Here is a 25523-nt window from a genome sequence, read left to right on the forward strand (position 1 = left end):
CCTCCGGCCAATCGGGGCGTGGCGCGGCGCTCGCGGACGGCGGGCCAATGGGGAGGGCGCGGCGCGACGACGGGGGCGGGGCGGTGCGCGGCGCAGTCACATGACCGGGCGTCGCTGGCGGGGGCGGCGGCGGCGCGACCATGGTGAGGGTGAGGGGGCACCGTGCGCGGGGAGCGGCCCGCGGGGCCGGGCGGGGCGCGGGGTCGGCCTGGGGCACGACCAGCCTGGGGCACCGCCTGGGCCCCGCGCAGCGCCGTGAGCCTCCCTGCTGGGCCGGCGGCGGGGCAGGCCCGGCGGGTGCGGGGCTGCGGAGGCCGCACGGTCCGGCCCGGGCGGGGCGGAGGTGCGGGCTGGGCACTGGGCCTGGGGCCGGGGCTTGCCCCGCCGCGTTCGGCTCGTGGGGGCGCAGGGGAAGTGGGTGTTTTCATCGGGGTGTTTTTATTGCTACACCGGCGAGCAGAGTTTCGGGCTGTTTTATCGCGCTGCCCCTGCGATGCACCCGGCGTTGTGTCTTTGCCGGTGCTGGGCACGTGTGCCCGGGCTGTCCGCCCTCTAGCCCGCTCTCCTGGCCCCCCATACCTTTCAAAACTGCTGTCGTAGGCTCCCCCAGTGAACTTCTTTTCTTTTCCAGCAGGACGAGTGGTTTTGCATTGGTGGGCCCAGCTCATTAGTGCTGTTTGGCGCAAATGTTGGTGTTTATTTATTAGGTAGGGAGGGTGTAGCCAGGTGGGGGTCGGGCTCTTCTGCCAGACAGCCAGTGACAGGACGAGAGGACACAGCCTTAAGATGTGCCGAGGAGGTTTAGGTTGGATATTGGGAGGAATTTCTTCACAGAAGGGATGATTAAACATTGAAAGGGGCTGCCCAGGGAGGTGGTGGAGTCGCCGTCCCTGGAGGTGTTTAAGGAAGGACTGGACGTGGCACTTGGTGCCATTGGTCTGGTTGACCAGGTGGTTATTGGTTACAGGTTGGACTCGATGATCTCAAAGTCTTTTCCAACCCAGTTGATTCTGTGAGACCTGAAATTTCCACATGGAAATAACGTTTGCTGATAAATGCTTTTCAGTCTTCAATGAGAATAAGGGAATGATCAAGTTTCCTTGTAAAACTCAAGTCTTTAGTGTGTCTTCAGTGTTACTTAATATTCAATAAAATTTTAAGCAGCACTTGCTGTAACCATCATGATGTGTTAATTAATCTAAGTGTGGAGTGTAAACAGTACTAGCAATATAGAGATAGGCAAAAAATAACTGGATAATTTATAAAGAAGAGATTGTGCAGTTCTTAGGCTTTTGGAACAGGCTTTGTTTTTAAAGTGTTATGGATGTTGATATCAGTTGAATCCTGTATCCTGGGGGTGGTGGTGTGGGCAAACCCTATAATGCTTCTTGAAAGTGGAGTGGTAAATACTGAATTGGGTGATGAGAAATGCTAAATCTATGTAGACAGCAGTCTCTGTCCCCCACATGAATATTTTGTGGTAGTCATTGACTGAGGAGTGACACAAGTTTTCTCTGCCTATCATTTCCGTGAGAATTGGCCTGAGACTTGTCTGGTCTCATGGCCTCTTTCTAAGAATAGCTGATATGAGGTGGTTCAGAAAAAAATAAACTTACAGGTGTTAAACTTGGGATAATCACAGGTATTAAATTTGGGATAATCCCCTCTATCAAATTAGGCTCCACTGTGATTTCCTATGGCTAAGCTTGGTTTAAACCTTGGATCTGAATGCTTAAGTTCCTTTAACAAGACTCATTTTAAGAGGGCTCTGGTTGGTTTTGATCATCCCCTGAATAAAAAGTCCATCTCATTAATGTCTTGTGGCTTCCTGTGGCAGTAAGTAGCAGTTTCAACATGTGAAAAATGTTTTCATCTCTCTGGTTTGTCTTTGAGCTCCTGTACTGTGAGATATAATAGAGGGTTTGGAGCCTTTGGTGTTGCAGAGTGATGCTTCCTGTATGGTATCAAACACTTATGCTTCTTTTTGTGTGATAACTCTCTCAGTGCCTCCCACAGCAGTGCATTGTGTGCACCCAGGCTTCATCTGCAGGCTGGCACTTGTCCCAGTCCACTTCCATAGCTAACCCATCTTCTCTTGGGCAGCATTAATTTTAAGTGGCTCAACAGTGATTTATTCATAGATAGTCCTAATAACATCCAGCTGGGAGGAGGAGGCAGGAAAACCTCCTTGGGTAAATCTCGCTTGTTGTGGTATCAAACACAAGCATGTGAGCAAACTGAGGTGTCATGTGTGGAATAGGCTCTGTAAGCACATCAGTTACCTAAAGAAAAGACTTCTGGAGATTAGATGAAAATGCGCACTAGAATGGAAGCAAAACCTTCTATTCTGTGTTTATACTCTACATCTGCTTAAGATACCTGCTGTCAGAGTGTGAGCTGTTTGGTAGCTTGACAAGCTCCCTCCAACTCTGCTCAATGTCAGTACTGCAAGGTACCAGATTTTTGAGTGGAATAAGTCAGCACATTGGCCCAAAATAATAACCAGCTCTAGAGTGTAGCTCAGTGTCAAATATGGAACTAAATATGACTCTTATCAAGTCTTCCCATGGAACTGAGCATTAGAAAATCAGAAAGTTGTACACAATAGGTGTAATATTTGCTGTGCATGTTTCAAGAGTAGTTGCTATCATGAGGAAAGGCACAGGCCAGAATAAAGTTTGCTGCTGCTGTAATACACTTCAGCAATTGTTATCTGCAGTTTGACTTGTATTACCCATTCAGATCAGATGGTTTCAAGCTGTTTGGGTTTAAAAAAAAAAAAATTGTTTTCCAAAGCAACTTAAGGTTCACTGGCCTTGATTAAAAAAAACCCAAAGAAACAAAACCTGAAAGAAACAACAACAAAAAAAAGCACACCAAAATCCCCCACCAAAAGTGAGCTTTCCTCACTCCCCCTCCAAAGTCATCTGCTGTGTGTTGTGACTTCCACAACTGTGGTAACTTAAGATAGTGCTATCTTCAAAGCTAGAAAAAGGCTGTTGTCTCTTGTACAGAAACTGATGGTGCAGCTGTGGGAGGTTGTTCTTTGTCCCTTCTCCACTGCTCACTTGCTTCCTTGTTGCTTCAGAAGAGAAAGGTTAGGGACCGAGTAAAGCAGAAAACCCTTTACATCAGCTTTCCTTTTTTCTTCAACATTTGTAGTGTATCTGGTGTGGGTAAGGCTCAGGCATTTCTAAAGTCTAAATTATAGCATAATTGCTATAAATTGCTTGTCTTGTGTTCATGCAGGAGATTATACCTTATTGTACATGTACAAGGCAGGATATTCTGTGCCTTGATTATGGAGTACTGCTGCTTTTGTCCAGTGTCAAAGTATCTTCCACTTCAAAGGCCTCTGTTCAAGGTTGTTGCTCGTAAATGGACACAGAACTCCACATCACAGTTGCTTTTTTGATAAAATAACATTTGAAAATACCATCTTGTGTTACTAGGTTACTAATTTAAGTGGAATATACAGAGCATAAACAGCTTTATTCAGCATTGAATCTGAGAGAAGAACTGTGCTAATTCAGTGTGTGCCCTGCTGGATGTCACTGGTGGGCTTTTGCCATATGTTCTTTTCACTTCACTTGCCTTTTGCCAAGAGATCCTCAAACTTCAAGCACGTGTATCAGGATATGTGTGTCTTACTGTGATCTTGTGTATCACTTGATAATAACCACGTTATGTTTCAAAATATCTACAGTTCTAAAGCTGAAAGTAGCTTGCTTTCTGAAGTCAAAAGAAAAGGGTAAGCTGATAAATATTCAGACTTTGAAAGGTAAGAAAGAGTTAGAACTTAAGTAGTGCTGCTGTTAAAATGTCTTCTATTCCTGCAGAAGTAAAGCTGCTATAAACAACACCTCAAGCAACACTACTGCTTCTGTTACATGCTTATGACAGTAGTAGTAGATTATCTCACTGTCTGTGCTGCTGTAAAATGCTCCAGTTGCCTTTTCTTTAGACATGAAGTGCAGTACCCTTGTGGTAAAGACATCTTTGTTTAGACCAATCACCTTCTCAGTCTTCAAATCAGAACACATACAAATTTAATTTTTGTCCTCTTTCTTAATTCTCTCTATCTTCAAGAGATACAGAAGAAAAAAGTTAACTTCTTGTGGTAACACAAAAATGCTCCTGTTGATGAATTCAGTCAAGCACTGACTATGGTCCCAGTGCTGAATAGGGTGTGGGACCTGGCTGCTCAAACTGAGAGCAGAAAGGGAAGTACTGCCAGTGTCTTCTGTTAACGCAGACAGAATCTGATGTAAAGCTGACTCTGGTTCATTATAAATGGGAAGGCTCTGAAATTCCAGTTTTTCCCCACCTGCTGCTAAAAGACAATAGTTGAAGTTTTATAAGAAAATAGATACATCTGCTGAGATCATTGTTGCTATCATCTAAAGCATAGTCTCAAAGTTGTAGTAGCATTATGCTGTAACCTGCATGTTTTTCACATCAAAAGTAAGGAAACCAATGCACATGGAATCAGCCAGCACAGCAGATACTGTGCGTTGCAGTAAATGCTTTAACTTGGTGTTGCTGTTAAAAAGCCTTCTCTTCATGGCCCCATTTGAAGTGTTGTATGTTGCTGTGGAGTGAAGTAATAGGTGAATAATAAACCATCCATCAGCTGGGCTGGTTTTCCAGCTTATTTGATGTTTTACAGTCTAAACTGCTTTCCCAGCACTATGAACATGTCCCACGAACAACTGGGGCTGGAAGAGCAGGGCTGGTAGTTCTGTAAGCTTAGTGCCCATTAGGGGAAGGGGGCTTTGGAAGCTGTGGTTACTGTTGGCATTGAATTGTTTCTAGCTGTGCTTTAATGGAGATGTGCAGCAGTCAGAGTGTATGGCATCACCTCAGGAGTGATTTATCTTCTCCAAAGCACTGCTGTGGGTTCAGGGGACTGCAGACTGTGACCAGTGTTCTGGCACAGACATAATTCAGCAAGTCTGTTACGTGATGTTTCGATATTGATTGTTGCACACAAGTCCCAGCACTGTCATTTGCTGTTCCTTGAAAGTCTGATCTGTCATGGAATAATTAAAGCTTAGCAATTACAGCAAACTTCTGCTGGCAGAACATACTTGTTTCACAGTTTGAGTTTTTCTAAGGGTTTGTAGCTGTTGAATTGCCTGGGAAATAGGGTCATGTAGCCATGGCTGCTGCTTTTGCCTTATGCTTAGATAATTTTTGGAAGACCTGCACTTTGTGTGATTAATTATATATAGAAAGAGCTTTAAGAGGTGCAGCCACTCTAATTTTTCTGTTGACTAAATGGACTTCTTAATCAGTTACTGTGCATAGTTTGAATATTACTGAGGCACATTGAGTCAGAAGTGTTGGTTGGAAGGAATCTTTATCTTGTATGACCTTCTTCAAGCAGGTATGTCGCCAGTGTTGAATCAGATCAGCCTTGGTTTTGTCCAGCTGGGTGATTGAGAAGTTTTAAGAGTGGAGTTTCACTACCTGTTAGGGAGTGATGAAGGCAAGAACAGCATTGCAGGGCACTCTGTGTGTGGAAGAGGATAGTGGGGAGATACTGTCTGTGACTCTTATTGGGGAAGTTCCAATTGCAGAACCCAATTAAATATGGGGAATAACAGGGGTGTGCAATGCTCTATAACCATTAAACCGGTGTTAAACTAAAACTCGTCTATTTTAAAGATGACCTCAATTTTCATCTCAGTCCTAAAAAGATACTTTATGGGGACTCCAAGCGTGGGGTGTGTGGGAGTTGGTACTGAAGACAGAGTTTTTAAAAACATTAGGGCGATGTAATTCATGGCCTGCTAGCTTGTTTCTGAAATGCAATTAAAAAGAGAGGACCAGGAGCCTTCTGAACACAGTGGATGGAGGAAAAAAGTATAAATAGCTGAGAATTTACTGAAGCTGAAGGCTCAGAGAACCTGCTGTGCAAATCACTGTGTACTTGGTATTTGTCAAGACTAGAGAAGATGTAGTTGAGACACAACATCAGTGTTTTTATCTCTGACAGTATTTCAGAGAGACCATCTAAAAACAAGCTGCAAGACTGGGAGAGGTGGAGATGCTTTAATGAGGTGTTGTGAGCCTCAACCAGAGGTGGATGGTGGTTTTTCCTTGTAAGGAGGAAGGCTGAGAGCAGGTGGGGAGAGTGTTAGGGGCTGTGATCTAAGTAAGTTTGGACATCTTAGTGGATAACTTCAAGATGCTTTTAGAAATTAATCTCATTAATCTGGTAGAAGGAAGGGAACAACTGCAGAAGAAGGTCTGAAGGATTGAGGGGAAATCTATGGCTGTAAGCAATGGATTTATTTAACACTATAAGAAAATGCAGTATGATCCTTGGAAAGTCGAAAGATATTGGAAGTTTCAGTTGAAGGTGTAGAATGTGGCTCTGAGGAGAGGCAAGAGAGTCACTGGGACAGGTAGGAGACATGAAGAGTTGTTGCTTCTCTTCAGTGTTCTCTTGCCTTCTGCAAGTAGCTTCTCCCTTCCGGAAAGCATTGACTGTACTTTATCCTTTGCTCATCTGAAACTCATCCTGAATAGAATTGGGTGGCTCAGACAGCAGTTAATGGAGAACTTGTGACTTGTGAGCACAGGAGAGCATCTGTCCAGTGGCAGTGTATGTGGTCTGGGCATTGCTTTGAAGCTGTGTGGGAAGAAGTTACAGCAGTGCTTCCTCTTGGCATAGTCATCTTTGCATTCTCCTGGAGCTTTTCCTTGCCAGATACTTGCACTGGGTTCTTGACCTCTAAATGAGAAGGGACAAGTTGACCCTGCTCTGCCTCCATGCTCCAAGGAGCAGTGTGCTCACAGGCTACCTGTAATCTGCCCTTGGGTTTTTGCAGAGTACTGGAACTTTCTCCCTTTCTCCCTCAGAGCTATTTCTGACAGCTCTCAGTGGTCACACTGCACTGTCACTTGCACTGCGTTCTAAACTGAGGGAACCTCCTTTTCATCAAGTCGTAAACAGCTTGATAAAAATAATTGAGTTCTGGTTTGTTTTGTTGGTGTGTTTGTTTTTTTTCCAGCCAACAACACAGCAATCTCCTCAGGATGAACAGGAAAAACTCCTGGATGAAGCCATTCAGGCTGTGAAGGTGCAGTCTTTCCAGATGAAGAGATGCTTGGTAAGAATGGGACTTTAAAATGCAACGAAGCTTCTTGTCTGCTAGTAATAAAACAGTAAATCAATACCAATCTCTAGTGCTGTGAGGAAAATTAACCCTTTGTGCACCTTTGTGGCAGAGGCTTTGCAAATAAATGAGGCAGCTGCTCATTGAGAGTGAGCCTTGAATATTCTTTGAATGTGTCTCCCTGATTTTGCTCCAGTATTTGACAAGATAAATTAAAAGATGTACCTTTATAATTTGTGCTTGTATTTAAGTCAGCCTAAGCTGAGAATAAGCAATAACCAGAAGGTTATTGTTCAAATTCATTTTATATGGAACTGTATTATGAGAATATTGTGCACCATACTGTTGGTTTTTTTCCATGTAGTCTTTTCTTGGTGTCAGTTACAGACTGTGAGGCTGCTAATAAATTGCCTGATGCATAGGATAAATTTTGCAGTCATTAACTGCAGACTGATGTGTGAATTCTTCTGTGACTGGAAAACACCACTGACTGGTGTTATGCTGAGATTTTATCTTGAAACTGTAGCCAATGCAGGCAGATAATGTCATCACACATAGCTTTCTTGGGTTTGAGAAGCCTATTTATATTTGGGGAAACTGCTTAAAGTTGCAATGAAAACTTAACTATTTCCATATATTTTCATGTGGTTAACCAAGCTAGCTTTGTTTGCAGCCAAATGACAGTAGCAAGGGAAGTAACACCTCTTCCAGTTTTGTACTCTGTGGAATGCTTTTGAAATCTTTGAAGTAGCTGCAGCTGAGCTTTTCACTGCTATCAGTGATTGAGTGACAATATAAATATACTAAGTGGATCACACTAGCAATTCATTTTGTTCTCCCTCAAAACCTATTGCTGCTGCTTATGATGGGTTGAACAAGTATGCATAGGTTTATGTTTGTGTGTGTAATGCCAGGTGATCTATATGCATCAGAAGTGTAAGTTAGATGCAGGCTAATAAACAGTGGCTTTCAGTAGGGTGTTTTTCATGGCTGAGAAGTAGGGGAAGAAGATGATGGCAGTGTGCATTGCCTGTCTGCTAGAGGTTTCTTACTGAGATCTGAGCAAAGCAGCAGAACAGATTTGGAGGAGAGGAATCCATTCTGTTTTGCTTGCTGGAGAGAACCTGAGAGGTGGATGGGGATTGCTGCATAAGCAAAATGATTTTAGATTTTTGTACCATGAGTATTATCATTTATTACTGTAGCTCTGTCTTCACATATGTCTTATCACTTCCAGATGTGATGTTCCACTTAACTAGCATGGGCAGTATAATACAAGCTAGATACTAATTGACTTAATTAGAATTGGTGCTTTCCTGATGTTCACCTAATCTTTGCTTGCTTTTAAAAAAAGATAAAAGTGTAGATTTATAAAATCCTGCAGTTGCCTAGTGTTATTTCTAACAGACTGTTCTCTCTTTCTTCCTCCAAAGGACAAAAACAAGCTCATGGATGCTCTGAAACATGCTTCCAACATGCTTGGGGAGCTGCGGACTTCCATGTTATCTCCAAAGAGCTATTATGAGCTCTGTATCCTTTGAAGAAAAAACTAATAGTTGAAATGTTGAATTGGGAATGAAATGTGCATCTGCTTTTGTTGACACAATGGTATCTTGTCAGTCTCAGGTATTTACTAGCACTTTTCTTTTTGCCCTTCATTATTATCTTAGCTTCTAACGGAGTCAGTGACTTGATGTATTTACTATGCATACTGTGGTCTCTGAAAAAGGGGAGCCTTTCAAAGAGACTTGGGAATAGAATGTGAATGTATTCAAATACTACTTTTTCCATGTGGGGATGACAATCTTTTGTAATGCATAGTATGCCATCACTTTAATACTTTGTTTAATCACATTCATTTGCTCAGTTTTGATTTAGTAGCTTGGGGTTTTATCCCCTTTTCTAATATGCTAGGAATTATGATTGAAGGTTTGGGGTTAATTTTGCACAATTATCCCAATAACAATTACTAGTTCAGAAGTACTGCCTGCTTGGGCATGGTTGTATTTGGTACAACATCTTTCTTCCATGGTGTGAATGAGCAAATTAGTATGAAAATCTGTTCAGGACATTCTAACTTAAAATCCTTAACTATGAGAAAAAGACATGGCAATTTCTGATGAGCTCCACTACTTGGAAGTCTACCTGACAGATGAATTTGCCAAAGGAAGGAAGGTGGCAGACCTTTATGAGCTAGTACAGTACGCAGGAAATATCATTCCAAGACTGTAAGTGTGTGTATGTTACTGTCTGGTTTTGTTTGCTTTTTCTCTTTTAAACTGGTGGATAGTGGTCAGGCTCTGGGTTCAGTGACTGACTCTGCCTTGCTTGACAGCAGGAATTCAGTTTGCAATGGCAAATAATATTTCTGCTATCTTGAGTGGATTACTGTGGGACTTCTGAGATTATGCTGAGAATGCAGCTGCAGAAGGTCAGTTCTTCCTGCCAATGTGTTAATTTTGCACATGACCAAGATGGAAGCACTTTAATCTCAGAATAAAGTTGACTTTTGGGTAAAGAGCTGGCCAGTGAAGGTTAACCAAGTACCACACTCTGATCAATGAGATTGACTGTGTATTTATTAACTGCTTCTATTACCTGTTAATGAACTTGTACCTGGGGGTCTAGATCTTAGATTCTCACACACAGTAGATGCCTCATAGCCATCTGCCTCTTATGAGAATAAGAAGTGTGAGAAGGAAGCTGAAGATTTCTGTAACTTTACCCCAATCTGTGTTTCTGAATATATTTTGTTTAATGCCAGAAATTACACTGGAAGCACTTGGAAGGCTTATCTTTATATATGTGACCATTGGGCTGCAGAACATGTTCAAGACAGTCATTCTTGGGACTTGGATTTTGATTGGTACTGAAGTTTTTCATTCCTGACCTTATGTTCATGCCAGGAAGAAGCTTAGGACACACCAGGCTGCATCTTCATGCAGTTTCTGGAGCTTGGCTAATGCCTCCCACAATGTCTTTACCCCGTGTGTCATGATTAGAGTTGTCTTCCTGCCTGCTTGATGCAGGCTCTAGTTCTCCCTGGAGAACACTTCTGGTGCTTTCCTGGAGGTTCTCTGCACATCCATGGTGAGGCAGAGGAGCACGCAGGGAGAGCTGAGGGCTCTAAACCAAATACGTGAAGGTTCTGAGCACTGTATGCTTTTGCACTGAAGGGATGTCCAAATATACTGGAGCACCAGTTCTTTGTTTCTCCCATATTCCTTCTGCTTCTTGCCTAAAACAGAGGTGCTGAAGCAATGAATGCAGGCCTGGGGGGTTCTGAAGGGCTTAATTCCTATCCTGTTGGACTACAGTGTGAAAGAGGCTTAGCTGCTTCCCCATCATAGATTACTTACCTGTATGTGCCAGAGCTGTTTTCCAGCTTGGTGGGATGCTGGAAGTATAGACAAGCTGGTCTGGGAGCGTTCAGAACTTTGTGCATGCTGAGCATTTACACATTCAAGGTATCAAGCACTGTAATGAGGTCAAGTGGCTGTTCTGACTTGCTGTGCTCTGTAGCAAAAGAGAACAGAGTTGAAAGCTGACTAAAGATCCAAAACCTTGGGACCTAGATGATATTTTATTGCTTTTTCTGTGGTTTGGTAATCCTGCCAGGATGGAAGAAGGGAACTGTTACCTTTAAGTGTGATGTTGTTACTTTATGATTTATTGTTTGTGCTTTCTGCAGGTATCTCCTGATAACAGTAGGTGTTGTCTATGTCAAGTCATTTCCACAGTCCAGGAAAGATATTTTGAAAGACCTGGTGGAGATGTGCCGTGGAGTACAGCATCCTCTTAGAGGCCTCTTCCTTAGGAACTATCTCCTGCAGTGTACCAGGAATATCTTACCAGATGAAGGCGAGCAAGCAGAGTAAGAAGGATGAGCTATAACTTGGTAGAATTATTGTTGTTAACAGAGAATATTTAAATTTTCTGTATGACTTTCTTCAGATTTGAGAGAAGTAGAAACTTGACAGGTGTTTTGTCCATTAAGAATTCCCTAGCAGAACTAAAGGTTTCATACAAGTGAGGGTATGAACCTTTCTTATGAACCCAGATATCCCACCACACACTTCTCCACCCTTCAGCCTTAAAAGCTCTGTTCACCAGTGGGTGGAAGGATGAATACCTCTGACCAACTTTTCCTGTTCTTAACCTGCTATCAATTGCAGTGAAGAAACCACTGGAGACATCAGTGATTCGATGGATTTTGTGCTGCTGAACTTTGCAGAGATGAACAAACTTTGGGTGCGGATGCAGCACCAGGGCCACAGTCGGGACAGGGAGAAGAGGGAGCGTGAAAGGCAGGAACTGAGAATCCTGGTGGGAACAAACCTGGTTCGCCTCAGCCAGCTGGAAGGTGTCAATGTGGAGCGATATAAGCAGGTGGGATGTCTGTCCATCCTTTCTGACTAACTTTTTCCAAATGAAGCTACTTTGTACTCTCAGATGAGCAGCTGGAAGTGTTATAACTATGCTAAAAGTTCAGTAATCCTGGTACTTCTCAAACTCTTCACCTGAGGCAAAGTTCTGAGTACTAATGAAGGTATACAGTGTGTTGTGAGGCTAAGGACATGATTCATGCATTTTTCCTATAAGATTGTGTGTAACACTGACAATTAGTTTTTAAAACTTTCCTTCTTGACTCCCACTTTATTTGAAGAATAGGGAGTTGGTTTAAGGGTAGTGTACATATACAGCATTCTGTGGTAAACTTTACAAGTTATGAGACTATGCTTCCTAAAGCATTAAAGAGAACTGTTATTGCAGCAAATGACAGTGAAGCAAATATATTATTTAAAAGTCTGTCCTATGTAAGTTCTACCGTATAGCTGTTGAAAAGGACTTTGAGTGGTGCTGCTGAGACCCTGAGCAGTGGTAGGTGCCAGCAAAGTTAGTAACACTGACTTACTAAATCAAAGCTTGCATAGTGTATGAAAGGGACAGATGTCTGAGACCAGTAGATTTTTTTTTATCTGAAGGATGGAACTTCAGAAAAGTGAGACTTTTTGTCAGAAAGCCTTTATGTACAGAATAAGATGAGAACTGTTAGAAATGCTACTTTGCTTGGATTAAATGCATATGTAAATATAAACTTGGAAAGTAATTGTAAAATCACTGCAACACTTTTTTTCCCTATTCCAGATTGTTCTGCCAGGAATACTGGAGCAGGTTGTGAACTGTAGAGATGCTTTAGCTCAGGAGTACCTCATGGAGTGCATCATACAGGTGAGCTGCCTAAATTCAGTTGCAGTGATGGGACACAGGGACACCTCTATACTTAGTCAGATTCAGGCAGCTTCCTCATGCACTGGAAAACTTCATCACTGGGACTTTTACACAGTGGCTTGTCCTGTATTTTTTTACCAGATGGGCAGAATGGACATGAATCCATTTTGTGCTCCTTCTGTTGCAGAAGCTTGTAAGCATCTGAGTAGCAGTGCCTGAGTTGTAATAGATAGCTGAGCCCTCAAGTTACCCACTTTTCTTACATCTCTTGCTTCATGCATTTACCCAGTCAAGGTCAGCTTCATAGGCCAGACTGTATTTACTGTGTGGCTATCTACTTTACAGTTATTCTGTTGCATTTTACTGCTGTGTGACAATGGGCAAATTCAGTTTATAACTTGATGACTATTGATCTAAAACTTCAGGTTTTCCCAGATGAATTTCACCTCCAAACCCTGAACCCATTTCTCAGAGCCTGTGCTGAGCTGCACCAAAATGTGAATGTGAAAAATATAATTATTGCTTTAATTGACAGGTGAGTGACCGAGGGGGTGGAAGTTGGCTCAAAATTAAGTTTGTGTTGTGCACAAGGAGATGATAATTCTTTTATTATTTGAATGTGTTTTAACTTGTGATATCACTTAACTCCACTGTTTCCACATCTTTCTATCAGCTGTAATTCAAGCTGCGAAGAATATTACTTCTCTAGCTTCTGCTTTCTGGACTCTGTTTTTACAGCTTCCAATGAAACCGGCTTTATGGACTGATTAAAACTTGTAAACAGATTTAGCCAGGAAATAGCCCATTTATTATTGACCGGTTTTGTTTCTGAAGTGGCAGCAGTGTTCTGCTTTGACAGCTGTATTGTCAGAGGTACCTCTTGAAAACACGAAGATCCCAAAGGCTAAGTTGTGTATCGAGGATACTTTACCTTGCAGTTTTGATTAGAGAACATAATGCCTCTTCAGAAAGGAGCTAGTAAGAAATGGAACTACCTTCTTTATTCTTAATTCTTGCAACTAGCATCCTGCCTGTTCTCCCAGAAATGTGTTTCTTCCTGTGGAGGTACTGCTACTGCTTGCAGTGAATTCAAATATAGGGGAGAAATCCTAGAATCAGTGGGGTTTGAAAAGACCTTTAAGATCAAACTGAAGTTTTGATTTATATCTTGAAAGGAAGCAACACAGACTATCAGTGACTACCTGCACTTTCTTACTGCAGACAGGAAGTGCACTTGCATGGCTTGTTGAAGCCTCAAAAAAGCCTTTTTTTGTTTTTTTTTTGCATTTGCACACAAACATATGTGCCTTTGTATATCTGGTCCATGTACTGATGTATGGACCTCAGTTACCATGGGGATCTTGGGTCCCACTGGCCTTCAGCAATGGGCAGGGTTACTTTAATTCCTCTGATGCCTGAAGATGGAGTAATTTTACTGAGCATGACTGGTATAACTTAAGATCTTGAATATTTTGCTTACTGGATCTGTAGTTTTTCTCCTGGTTATGTCAAATTTATTTGTTCAAGACTTTGGTTTTATTGGAAAATCTTTTAGTATTTGTGCCAGAGAAGCAGCACAGAGGTGTTCACAGGAGTTCATTGGTTTCCTACACTTTACTGCCACGGCTGAGGATTTTTGTAATTTTGTCAGCTTTAAAAAAAAAAACAAGGAAACAGTAAACCCCCAAACCTGAAACAACCCAGATCCCAAGAAGCATTGCCCGTAGCAACGTGATTTTTGAGACTGTCTATCTTGAGCCTACTTTCAAAGAGATCACAGGATCTTCTGCCAGGTTCTTACATGACAGTGTGGCAATGTCATTTTTGTGAGAAGGATTTTGTTGTGTAGCTTCTTTTGTCATGTCTGCTCTGAGGACTTAACTTACTGTGGAGGTAATGCCAAAGTTTTTCTCTTCTTACTGTTAGAAGCACCAGTAAGTGACTGACTAGCAGTGACCCTGCTGTCCTCCCAAACTCTGCACTGCTGTGGTTTCTTGGGCCACTGAAGGCATCCAGAGCCGCCTCACTTGGCTATAGGGCAAGGGCAGAAAGGTGGCAGTGTGATGGTTATCTTTGTAGCATGGCAACTTGTGATTTTGACTGTAATGTTACTGCAAGTGTTGGAGGAAATGAGTGGATCTGTCCTTGGAATCCATGCACGTAGGGAGGATGTTGCTCTTGTGTTTGGATTGGAGCTGTTAGGAGCAATTGCTCAGTGTTTCAGTGTGATGGGAAGCTGCCCCATGTAGGTAGTTAGTACCTGCTGGCATTTCTCATCTTTGTTTCAGCTGGTGTGGGATAATTGAATCTGAACATCACTGACTGCTGAAGAAACTTTTGACAATTTTGTTCTTATTCCTTTGGGGCTTTCCTGCTAAAGGAATCTTTCTGCAAATAGTCTTGCTGCTTTGGGATCTTTCTTGCCTTACTAAACCATTCATGGCTTTTAATTATGCTGCCATCTGCCTGCAACTTGTTCTTACTCTGTAGCATGCTGGCCTTACACTTGGAGCTGTTGCCAAGATAAGCTGCCTTGTTCCTTTGGGAAAAGGCAGTGTTTGCTTCTGATGTTAGGAAGTCTGCTTCTTACCACCCTATGAAATATAAGATAAATTCAATGTCTGTGTTTCCTGGCAGTGAAGTTTTTTTGCACCTCAACCTTTTCTTACCTGTTTCCTTTTCAGACCCAAAGTTCATTCAGAATCAAAGTTTAGAAATGCTGTAAGAAATAACTTAAAAATTTTAATTTGCTGCCTTTTCCTAAGTATTTTTATAGTTCTTTCTCTAATTCAGAGTAGAATAATCTCAACAATTAGAAAGTCAAGATATGAATGTTGAGCTCCTTAAGCAGCAGCTTTGGTAAGGTGCTAGCTTTCCTGTAGTGATTCTTCTTACCTTGTATCTCATTTCTGCAGCAGTGGTGGTTGGCATGACTTTGTTCCCTTACAGATAGAGATAGCTCTCATCATCTCTTGAATGCTTGCTGGACAGAAATTGCTTGCCTTTTTCCCCTCCTCCACCCCCCCAAAAAAGGTGTTCTTCTCCACTTCAAGTTTTTTTTTGTATTTTGTTCTTTGACAACAATAGAAGTCCCAAACATGTCAGTCTGTCTTTAGAGACAAAGCATAGTTAAATCAGTGTATTTATTCTGTGGCTTTTTTTCCCTCTGGAGGCTGTTTTGTGGTGAATGCTATTGGATATCTAATTTCAGTGATATCACTGAATGAGTGCAGGATATTTGCTCTTCCATCAGCCTGCTCTATACCTCTTTCTCTGCTGGAAAGAACAGAACATTTGCTTCTAGCTGAAGAACATCGATGATGAACTGTCCTTATTGCTCCTTCTTCACCTTGCCTTTTCTGTCAGACTCTTTTCCAGGACTGATAGATACCAGGCTCAGTTGCTCGTAAGGCTTCTGACTTCCATTAATTTCCTTTTTGCTTATAATAGAGCTTCCAAAAATACCTAAAGGAATTGCTTTTTCTGCCAGTACCTCTTTCTGGTCTGTGTCTGAGGAGTGGAAAAACTGTGCTGACCAAGCTGCTTTCCTTGCTGTGTCACCAGGTTAGCTTTATTTGCACATCGTGAAGATGGACCTGGTATCCCAGCAGATATCAAACTCTTTGACATCTTTTCACAGCAGGTTGCTACTGTTATACAGGTATGCTGGGTATTCTTGCATGCAGTTTGGGGTGGTTTTTTGCCAAGTTACGTGCTTTTGTGTCAGCTCAGCGCTGTCTTAAATTTCAGTCTCGGCAGGACATGCCCTCAGAGGATGTGGTGTCTTTGCAAGTTTCTCTCATTAATTTGGCTATGAAATGCTACCCAGACCGTGTTGACTATGTTGACAAGGTGTTGGAGACAACTGTGGAAATATTCAATAAACTTAATCTGGAACAGTAAGTAAATGTCTCTTGAGTTCTCTTTGGCATGGCAGTTAATAACCTAAAATCTGGACTTGTGCATTGCACCACATTTGGTGGGATAGCAGAGACATGCTTTGGATGTGTGAGATGACTGTCTACAGCTTGGCCCAAAAGCAGTAATGATAAACTGCTGACTAACTGCTCACCTGTGCATAAATCCCACTGTGCAGCTGTACAGCTACACAATGTGCATGCTAAGCTGTGTGTAGTCATTATCCAGGCATCCCTTACAGCAGTCTACAGCTAGATTTGCAGCCACAGTCTGCTTCTGTTGTCAGCAACTTAAAACATGTATTTTTCCACTGTATGTCCCAAAGAACAAGATATGACTTGTTTTGATACTTTTATTTCCTTTCTCCCTAGCAGCAAGTTGCTTAGTTGTTGTGGGATGCCTCAGAATTGGTATTCTGAGGCAGACTTTAAATCTGTCTACATATGTGAATTATGGATTAATTGTGTTTTTTGCATATATTTTCTTTTAGTATTGCAACAAGCAGTGCTGTTTCAAAGGAGCTGACTAGACTTTTGAAAATTCCTGTTGATACTTACAACAATATCCTGACAGTTCTGAAGCTAAAACATTTTCACCCACTCTTTGAATACTTTGATTATGAGTCCAGGAAGAGCATGAGTTGTTACGTGCTTAGCAATGTATTGGATTATAACACAGAAATTGTGTCCCAAGAACAGGTATGACATAAGTTTACTTGAAATTCTAGGTATTTAAAATAGCATTTGAACACCTGAAAACACATACTAAGTGACTTCATGCAGGGCATGCTTTGTTTCCCAGCCTTCGTGCCTGTGTGCTCCTGCCTCCCCATCTGGGCACAGGCTTTATCCCTCTTGATAATTCCTCCTCATGTTCTTAAATGTCTTTACACATCTTACCTAACCTCACCCTAGAGACTATTTCTGGTCTTACCCAACCTCAGCCTAGGCACTACTGCTGTTAGGTTTGAACAGAGACCCTGAATCCCTTTAAAACTAGGCCTACTACCTAAAGAGGGTTGGATAGTACTTTTGGAATCTGAATTTCCTCTGCACTGCTGTGCTGTCCCATCCCACTTGTGCCAAGAGGGACCCTTCTTCAGGGACTAAGGCACCTATGTGTAAAGCATCAGCACTATGAATGGCTGTAAACATGTTCCCAGTTGCTGTCAATTTATGCTTGTAGACTACTCTGCTTTAAACAGAGCTTCTCTTGCCTTTAACAGGTTGATGCTATCATGAATTTGGTATCCACACTGATCCAGGACCAACCAGATCAACCTGCTGAAGATCCTGACCCTGAGGACTTTGCTGATGAGCAGAGCCTTGTGGGAAGATTTATTCACCTCCTGCGCTCCGATGACCCTGACCAGCAGTACCTGGTATGGCACTGGGGGTGCTGAGTGTCTGTGCTCTGACTGTCACTTCTTGCATTGACTGTCCAAGGCTCAGGGGAAGCTGGGAGCTGGGGCATCACTGCTCTGGCACTACAGACTCAGTAATAACAACTATGTATGACACCTTCAATGGTAGCATGATATGTTTATTTGGAGAAAGCAGGTGAGGACTTAAGCATTTGCTGATTTAAAGTTTTCATCCCATGACTGGGCAACCATCTCTATTAGTTTGTGGAACTCTTGATGTTCTGACAACTCCATATGACCATCTATCTGAAAGTCAGCAAGTGGAATTTGGAGTATTGTGCCATTTGCATTCTTTTGGTATCAAAATACACAAAAAAGTCCTCAGAAAATACACCTTAATATGTTTGGCCTGAGGAATTTTAATTTCTGTAAGTACATGGTCTTCACGCAGCATGTAGTGTGCTGCTGCTTGGTTACAGGTGTGCTGAAGTTGAACTCTGCTACAGATGGCAGCAGTTAGTTGGCTCTAGTCTGAGTCAGGTCTGAGTAGGGGCTACAGTGAAGCTACAGTTTGTTTGCCTGAAATACAATTGGCTGATTCTCATCCGAAGTTGCAGCAACATCACACTGTATAAACAGTGAGAACAGAAAAACAGAATAAAGTAGGAGCTATGTATAACACTACTGGCATTCATTTAGCTTGGCTTTAAAATCTGGTATAAAAAAATTTGTGCTTGAAATGTTGAGATTTGCTGAAACTCGTGTAATAGGGAGAAGCATGGCTTTAAGGTACGTATAAGAATTGGAGACAGTTGTTTCAGGACCTGCTGGTCATTGGCTGCATTATTTCTCTATATTGCTGGAGTAAGGCAGGAAGGTCAGCCAGGTCCTCTTTAGTTTCAAGAGCTGTATGGGTTGATTACAGCTGGCAAATACCATATTCATGTAGGAAGGGCCAGGATGCCTCTGTGGTTTTTTTGTTTGTTTGTTTTGAGGAGTTGGGTTGGGTTTGTGTGAGTTTTTTGTTTTTGTTTTTGCTAATAGAGAGCAAAGCTTCCCTCAAAGGAATGGTGGCACTATGGGAGTTGATGTATTTTAAATGCCATCAGAGGACTTGTCAGATTATCTTTTGGGCAGAATTCTATAAGGTACTTAACACCTTGTGGTAAAAATGCTGAATAGCTCCTTCATGAGCATCACGGGTGCTTGTATCAAATTCTTCTATGGTACTGGAGCAGCAGGAAAATGTCCAAGCCTGTGGACTTTTCACAGCTCTTTCACAGTATCTCACATTAAACTATGCATTCAGTATAGAAGAGATAAGAAATGAAACTTCAAACACCTTAGTCAAAGTGTATTAGCCAAAGTGCCTAATACAGTGTATAATGGGTGATTACAGATTCTTATCTATTCATGTTATTTACATGAATTCTGTATCTAGTCTAAAAATATACATGGGGTTGGACACTGAACTTCACTTGCAGTGCATGTTTCAAGGTGTTAATGGGACTGCTGTGACCAGAAAGCAAGGTCATACCTGGCTGTAGTGTCTTTGTTCTGACACTTAAGCAGCAACAACAAAAAAACCCTGCCCTGTAACTGATCTCCAGTAGAAATTTTCTTTAGTTTGTTTTTAGAACTTCTAGTGTAAAATACAGCATGTCTGAATTTTTTCCCCTTTGAAAAGCAGTCAGGTTATTAGAAATTACTACTGTGATGTTTACCTTGTGTGGAACAGATTGATTGATTTCTGATACTTGGAGTTCTTGCTGTTCTGGAGAATTCTGGTTATGAGACTACATGACTAATTACATCAATAGGTGGAAATATTCCCAAAATAAGGGGAAGAGGAGAAGCTAACAGTACAAACAAGTAGAGTTCCTTGGCCTGTCTCCATAGGCTTGGCACACAGGCAATAAGGCAGAAAAGCATCACATTTATGAAGTCTGTGCAGCCTGTACCCAGAACTAAGAATGGCAGTGAAAGGAGCTGTCATTAATGAGCACAATGAAAAACTAAACAAGGGGGGAAATGGCAAAAGTTGCATGTGTGTCGACCAGAATGTGGCACTACAGTTTTAGTTTAATGAAATTTGTTTTCTTTCTTTTACTTTTCTGACAGGTGCTGTAAGAGGGAATGGTCCTTTTTGCAGCTTCCATTGAGTTGAGGACAGAATGTATTGATGTTGTTATTAAATGCAAGCTCAGGCAACTTCCACCTGGCTGCACAATCCAAAACGGATCTGCAGTTAATACAGTGCAGCAAGTGTTGCCTAACACTTACTGAGCAGCTCTAGGGAAAGTTCAGGCTGATACCACATAAGAAGCTACAGAGACAGCACAAATTTAATTCCAGTAAAGCAACTTTAACTTAAATTCAAGTCCGTCCAAAATACTGTAATTTATCTGCTGATAACACCATGTCTTTCCATAGAGATTAAGTTACAGATGCAAATAACACACCTCTCTTAAGAATTCTCTAAGCTTACAGTGCTTCTGCTTTAGATCCTGAACACTGCCCGGAAGCACTTTGGTGCAGGTGGGAACCAGCGTATTCGTTTTACACTGCCCCCCTTGGTTTTTGCTGCATACCAGCTTGCTTTTCGCTACAAAGAGAACTCCAAAGTGGTAAGTTGACCTCTTGGCTTCTCTGGTATGCTTGCTTTTTCTGGACTTTGTTAAAAGTGCATTTTGTCTGGCTTCAGTGTGCTAACACTTGATGCAGAATGCTACTTGGTTGTTTGGGGTTTTTTTTGCTCAAGGCAGATTTTTGCTTGAGGTTTGAATGCTTTCTAATCTAGTGATTTTTATCAAGTCATATTAAATTACTTTGGCACTTGAGAAATGGTGAAGCAGAAATGGGCTAGTTTTGTTTATTCATGAGGGTGACTGATTATGTGCTTTTGCTGGAGACCAGACAAGTGATGGCAACAACTGATTTCAATGTGGATATTGAAATTCATCAAGTTCTAAATTGTAGCTACACTATTTTAATGTTTCTAAAAACAAGTGCTTTTTTATAGGTTAACTTACACAGTAGTTGCAAAACTGCACACTAAAACAATGACTGATCCATTTGGCCCTTTAATGCTTTCTGATGGAGATAGTTAGCTTATATATGTATTTCCCTTATTGTGGGGAAATAAGTTTAATTGCTGTTTGTTAAAGTGCTCTTCAAAATGAAGGTTTTAATATTCTTTCCCACTTCTGATTGCTCCAGACTGAACAGAATTTTTCTGTTTCACTAATTAGGCTTTTGCTCAATTATGTTCTAAGCATAGCTGTTGTAGCTGCAATTCAGTGTAGGCTTCTGAAGAAGGTTTCTATGAGCTGGTACGAAAAATGGGTGTGAAATTTTTGTAAATTAAAGAAATACTTTGTGAAGACCCACTGAGGTCAACACAGTACTGCTGGGGCACTCATTACTGCTTCAGTAAATAAGTGATTGGAGTGGCATCAGAGGGCAGCAGGCTGGAGCACTTAACAGATCTTAGTACAATTCAGGTTCTCTTTTCCTATAGCAATACTCTTGTTCAAGCTTTTACTTGTTTTTCTTCTGTAGGATGACAAATGGGAAAAGAAGTGCCAGAAGATCTTCTCGTTTGCTCATCAGACCATCAGTGCTCTGATCAAAGCAGAGCTGGCAGAGCTGCCCCTCCGTCTCTTCCTGCAGGGAGCACTGGCTGCAGGAGAGATTGGCTTTGAGAATCACGAAACTGTGGCCTATGAATTCATGTCCCAGGTGAGTGTCCAACTGTTGCAGTTGGTCTCATGTACTACCTTTAATTTGACTGGGATAGGTTTCCTGAACACTGAGCCATCCAGTGTGATTAAAACACTTGAAATGATGGAAGATTAATGCTACTGGGTAGAAAATCCTCATCTTCCTTCTTGCTTCCCAGGCTGCTGTGGGATTAAGCTCCATTGCTACTGGTTTGAGTACTCAGTCTGACAACATGTGGTATGTTGCAATGCTGCCTCCTACTCGAGTACTTGGTTCACTGGAGGAGTGTAGCTTTCTCAACATAAAATGCTCCTTCACTGCTTCTGCCTCCCAACTCCTGTTATCCAGCTGGTTTTGCCCTGACCACGCTCTTAGGAAGTTCTCTAAAATTTGCAGTGTTCACAACTGCTATGCTGGGCTTTGCTAATTAAAATCCTTGTACTGAAACCTATTATAAACTACTCTGAAAATCCATGTGAACTTGTTCTTTGGTCTTAAGCCTTACTTGTTGCAAAAGCCTTCCCCTCCTCCCCATCAGATAAAGAACCAATGTATTTCATGTTATCCACGTTGTAAGCTTTGTCCTTATCTTTCCTCTAATACTGTTACTAATGCATGTTTTTAAATGGAATTGCTGATAAACTCGGCCTTTACTCACTGCCTGGGATCAGTTGCCGTTGTAGCTCCATGCTGAAGATGAGAGCAGCATGACAAAAGTGTACTTTGTATTAGAGATATGGTTCAAGGTTTTAGTCTTGTCTGTTCTCTAAAGATTCTTCATCCATGTGGCAGCAGTGCAAGTGCTTTTCTTGCCTACTCTGTCGTCACTGACCTACCACTCAACCTCTGCTCTGCTGTTTGTGTGTTTCAAAGAACCAAATACTCTTCAAGAATTATTTCTGCTGCTGAAGTTCTGTATCTGAACAGGTGCTTGAAATGAGGAAAACCTCATTTTTAGAATATATGTGGATCTCATTTTTTTTCCTGTGACTACTTGAATAGTATTTCTTGCAAGACTTATTTCCGGTCTGTGGATTTAACTTGATTTTAACATTCTAAATGAAAGATCTTTTTTCCTGCCTGAAGCTTTGAACAAATGTAAAACTGGACAGTTTCCTGCTGTGTCACTAGCAGGTGTGATTTTTTTTTTTTTTCCTGATGTGCTCTGATTGAGTCTTACTTTCTCCCTTGACTAGGCCTTCTCTCTCTATGAAGATGAAATCAGTGACTCAAAAGCACAGCTGGCTGCAATCACCTTGATAATTGGGACATTTGAGAGGATGAAGTGCTTCAGTGAGGAGAACCACGAGCCTTTGAGGACTCAGTGTGCACTGGCAGCCTCTAAACTCCTGAAAAAGCCAGACCAGTGCAGGGCTGTGAGCACTTGTGCCCATCTGTTTTGGTCTGGCCGAAATACTGACAAGAATGGAGAGGAGGTAAGAACAAAGTGACAACAGTGTAGCACATCCTGCCTCGGTAACAGCTCTGCCTTTCTTCTGAAGACACTTCTAAAGTAGTTATATCAGTGATATAGATTTGGTTGGAATATATGTTCATATATGAAGTTTTTAAATCTCAGTGCAGTGTGAACTGTGTAAATACCAAAAGGGAGAAGATTCTAATTTAAGGGTGGAAGTACCAGGCAAGCTTTTGAGTGTCAGCTGGTTTAAGACAGGCTCCATAGCTGTGCTTGCATGTGAACTACTAAACTTCCAAATTAAAGATACAAATTGTTGAAGGTAAAGGTAAAAAAAAAAATGTGCTGTTGTTCTTCAGGGCTTGTCACATAAGCTGTTGTCATTATAAAGAGCAGTGTTTGAAACACGTTTCTCAAAGTATGCCTTATGGTACATGTTACAAAATTGAGTTAATTGATCTCATAATTGAAGGCTCTCAACAACTGTTCATGTTACTGTCTGATTTTAAAAAAAGTCTAATACTGGTGGCAGTCAGGCAAGGAAAGCTTTCAATGACAGCTTGCTCTGCACAGTGTGTGTAGTTTTGTGTTTCTGTGGCAGACCCCTAGGAGATGCCATATGTTGCCAAGGGAAGAGATACTGGAGCTTCTTAAAGTTCTTTTATTTCTCTTAACTTTGATTCTTCCTTCTAGCTGCACGGAGGAAAAAGAGTGATGGAATGCCTAAAGAAGGCTCTGAAGATAGCAAATCAGTGCATGGACCCTTCTCTCCAAGTCCAGCTCTTCATAGAAATTCTGAATAGATATATCTATTTTTATGAAAAGGAAAATGAGGCGGTGAGTAGACATCCGTTCTCTGTTGCCTCTTTTAAACAACATTTCTTTAAGCTCTTTATTCACACTTATGCCCCAAATTATGTCTCTTCAGCTTGCCCTGTAATCTCTCACGAGTTCTGGTGATTAAAAAACAGAGTAGTCAATTCTTGATATGCAAGTAAAACTGTGGATTAAACTTCATTCTTCTTACATGGGGGGAAAATGCCAAATGTTTGGAATTTAGTTATGAACTTAAATATTGTGAGACTTGGATACCTGAAATGTTTATTATATCAAAACTTGCTGGGACTTAGATGAGATGCTTAGATGACATTACCATATTGACTGTACAAAAACAATTAAGAGTGCATAGACAGTCTGATTATGTGCATCATTTGTTTACAGCTTTTTAAATTTGCATTGAATACATTGGAAAGAAATGCTGTGGTAGCAGTTACAAAGCTATCAGGATAAATATTTAAGTTCTTTACATTTGCTTGGATGGGAGAACTTCCACAAAACTGAAATTGGAAGGGTTCTGTGAGGAACAAGAGAAGGCAGCCCCCAAGAGTTTGTCTGCATACAGTCTTACCAATATTTTGAAGAACTGTCCCATACAAATAGTTCAGAGACAAGTCTCTTAAAACTACTGTCTATGCCCTTGTACACAGGTGATGTTGATGACTCCTGTTCTGTGTTCTGTAGGTGACAATTCAGGTTTTGAATCAGCTTATACAGAAGATCAGAGAAGATCTCCCAAACCTTGAGTCTACTGAAGAAACAGAACAAATTAACAAACACTTTCACAACACACTGGAGCACTTGCGTCTGAGGAGGGAATCACCAGAATCTGAGGGGCCAATTTATGAAGGTCTTGTTCTTTAGGTAGACACTCACTGTACCTGTTTTCATTTACATACTGTATGTTTGTTTTTTTTTTAAGATAGATTCCTAGGTTGTGCCTTTCAGAAATGTCCAGTTAAGTTAACATTCATGTGTTCAGTCTGGCACTTCAAACACTCGTGTTGAGTACTCTAACAAATTTGAAAGGTTGGACCAGCAACTACAGGTTTCATCAGTTAGCATGGCTGAAACTTCCTTTGAAATCCATGTGACATGGTAGGGCTCTTTGGTTCTGATTTCTCTTCTGTCTGTTCACTGTTGCTTCTGTAGCACTAGAGCTCTAAACTGGCAGTGACTGTCATCTGAAACTGTGTCCGATCCTTACAGAGCATCAGATTTTTGGGATTATTGTATGTCAAATTCTGCTTGTGCTTTCCTTTTAATGCAAGTTAAGACTAAGTGTAATATTTTTCCCTAAAAACTAGAATATATTAATGCATGTTTGGAGAGTTTTAAAGTACCATGTTCAAAAACAGAAGTTATATTTTGCATATTAAGGCTCTGTGACATTCAGCGAGGGCCAGTACTGTGCACAGGGCATATTTATCAAGATAATTTTGTTCCAAATAGTATAAAAAATAGAGAAATTGCAATCTATATAGATATGTATAACCTTCATTACTGTAAATTTAGGGGAAAATGCATTACACAAGTTTATTCAGTATCATGATTTTGCACCAGTGGAACAATAAAGTTGCTATTAACACCTGTTGTTTCATGTCTCTTCGGAGCCCACTGTTGAACCCAAAGCTAATGTTGAACCTTTTGATAAGAGTGAAAGAACTTTTGCTTTGTAGGGACAGAAGAATCAAGGCAAGTTAACCAGGACAAGCTGGGAGGCTGCTGGCACTTCTAATTAGAAGTTTATCATTCAGACCAGTAGTTTTCCAAGTGATGCTGTGCTGATGTGTGCTCGTGTTTCAGAGTGCTTTTATGACATACCTTGAGGGATAAAGAATCCTCCTGGATTCTGTGCTAGAGAGATAAGTGGCAATTAAACTGCAGTGCTGTAGGAAACTAAGCA

The 25523-nt window shown here is 41.4% G+C and overlaps 1 protein-coding gene across 2 annotated transcripts; it reads left to right on the forward strand.

Moving 5' to 3' along the window:
- Positions 1 to 77: 77 nt before the first annotated feature.
- On the forward strand, positions 78 to 25205 carry VPS35 (VPS35 retromer complex component). 2 transcript variants are annotated; one of them, XM_064671192.1, is made up of 17 exons: positions 78 to 143; positions 7023 to 7121; positions 8561 to 8657; positions 9232 to 9355; positions 10819 to 11001; positions 11303 to 11516; positions 12276 to 12359; positions 12785 to 12894; positions 15924 to 16020; positions 16110 to 16258; positions 16768 to 16975; positions 17503 to 17658; positions 20145 to 20267; positions 21202 to 21381; positions 22560 to 22799; positions 23474 to 23617; positions 24302 to 25205. In XM_064671192.1, the coding sequence occupies exons 1-17, from the start codon at positions 141 to 143 to the stop codon at positions 24479 to 24481; spliced, it is 2391 nt and encodes a 796-aa protein (XP_064527262.1). In that variant the 5' UTR covers positions 78 to 140; the 3' UTR covers positions 24482 to 25205. The 2 variants fall into 2 exon arrangements, with proteins under 2 accessions (XP_064527262.1, XP_064527261.1); XM_064671191.1 differs by having other exon boundaries at positions 98 to 149.
- Positions 25206 to 25523: the final 318 nt, after the last annotated feature.

This window comes from Pseudopipra pipra, chromosome 14 (genome assembly GCF_036250125.1).
Source record: "Pseudopipra pipra isolate bDixPip1 chromosome 14, bDixPip1.hap1, whole genome shotgun sequence".
Taxonomy (NCBI): Eukaryota; Metazoa; Chordata; class Aves; order Passeriformes; family Pipridae; genus Pseudopipra; species Pseudopipra pipra.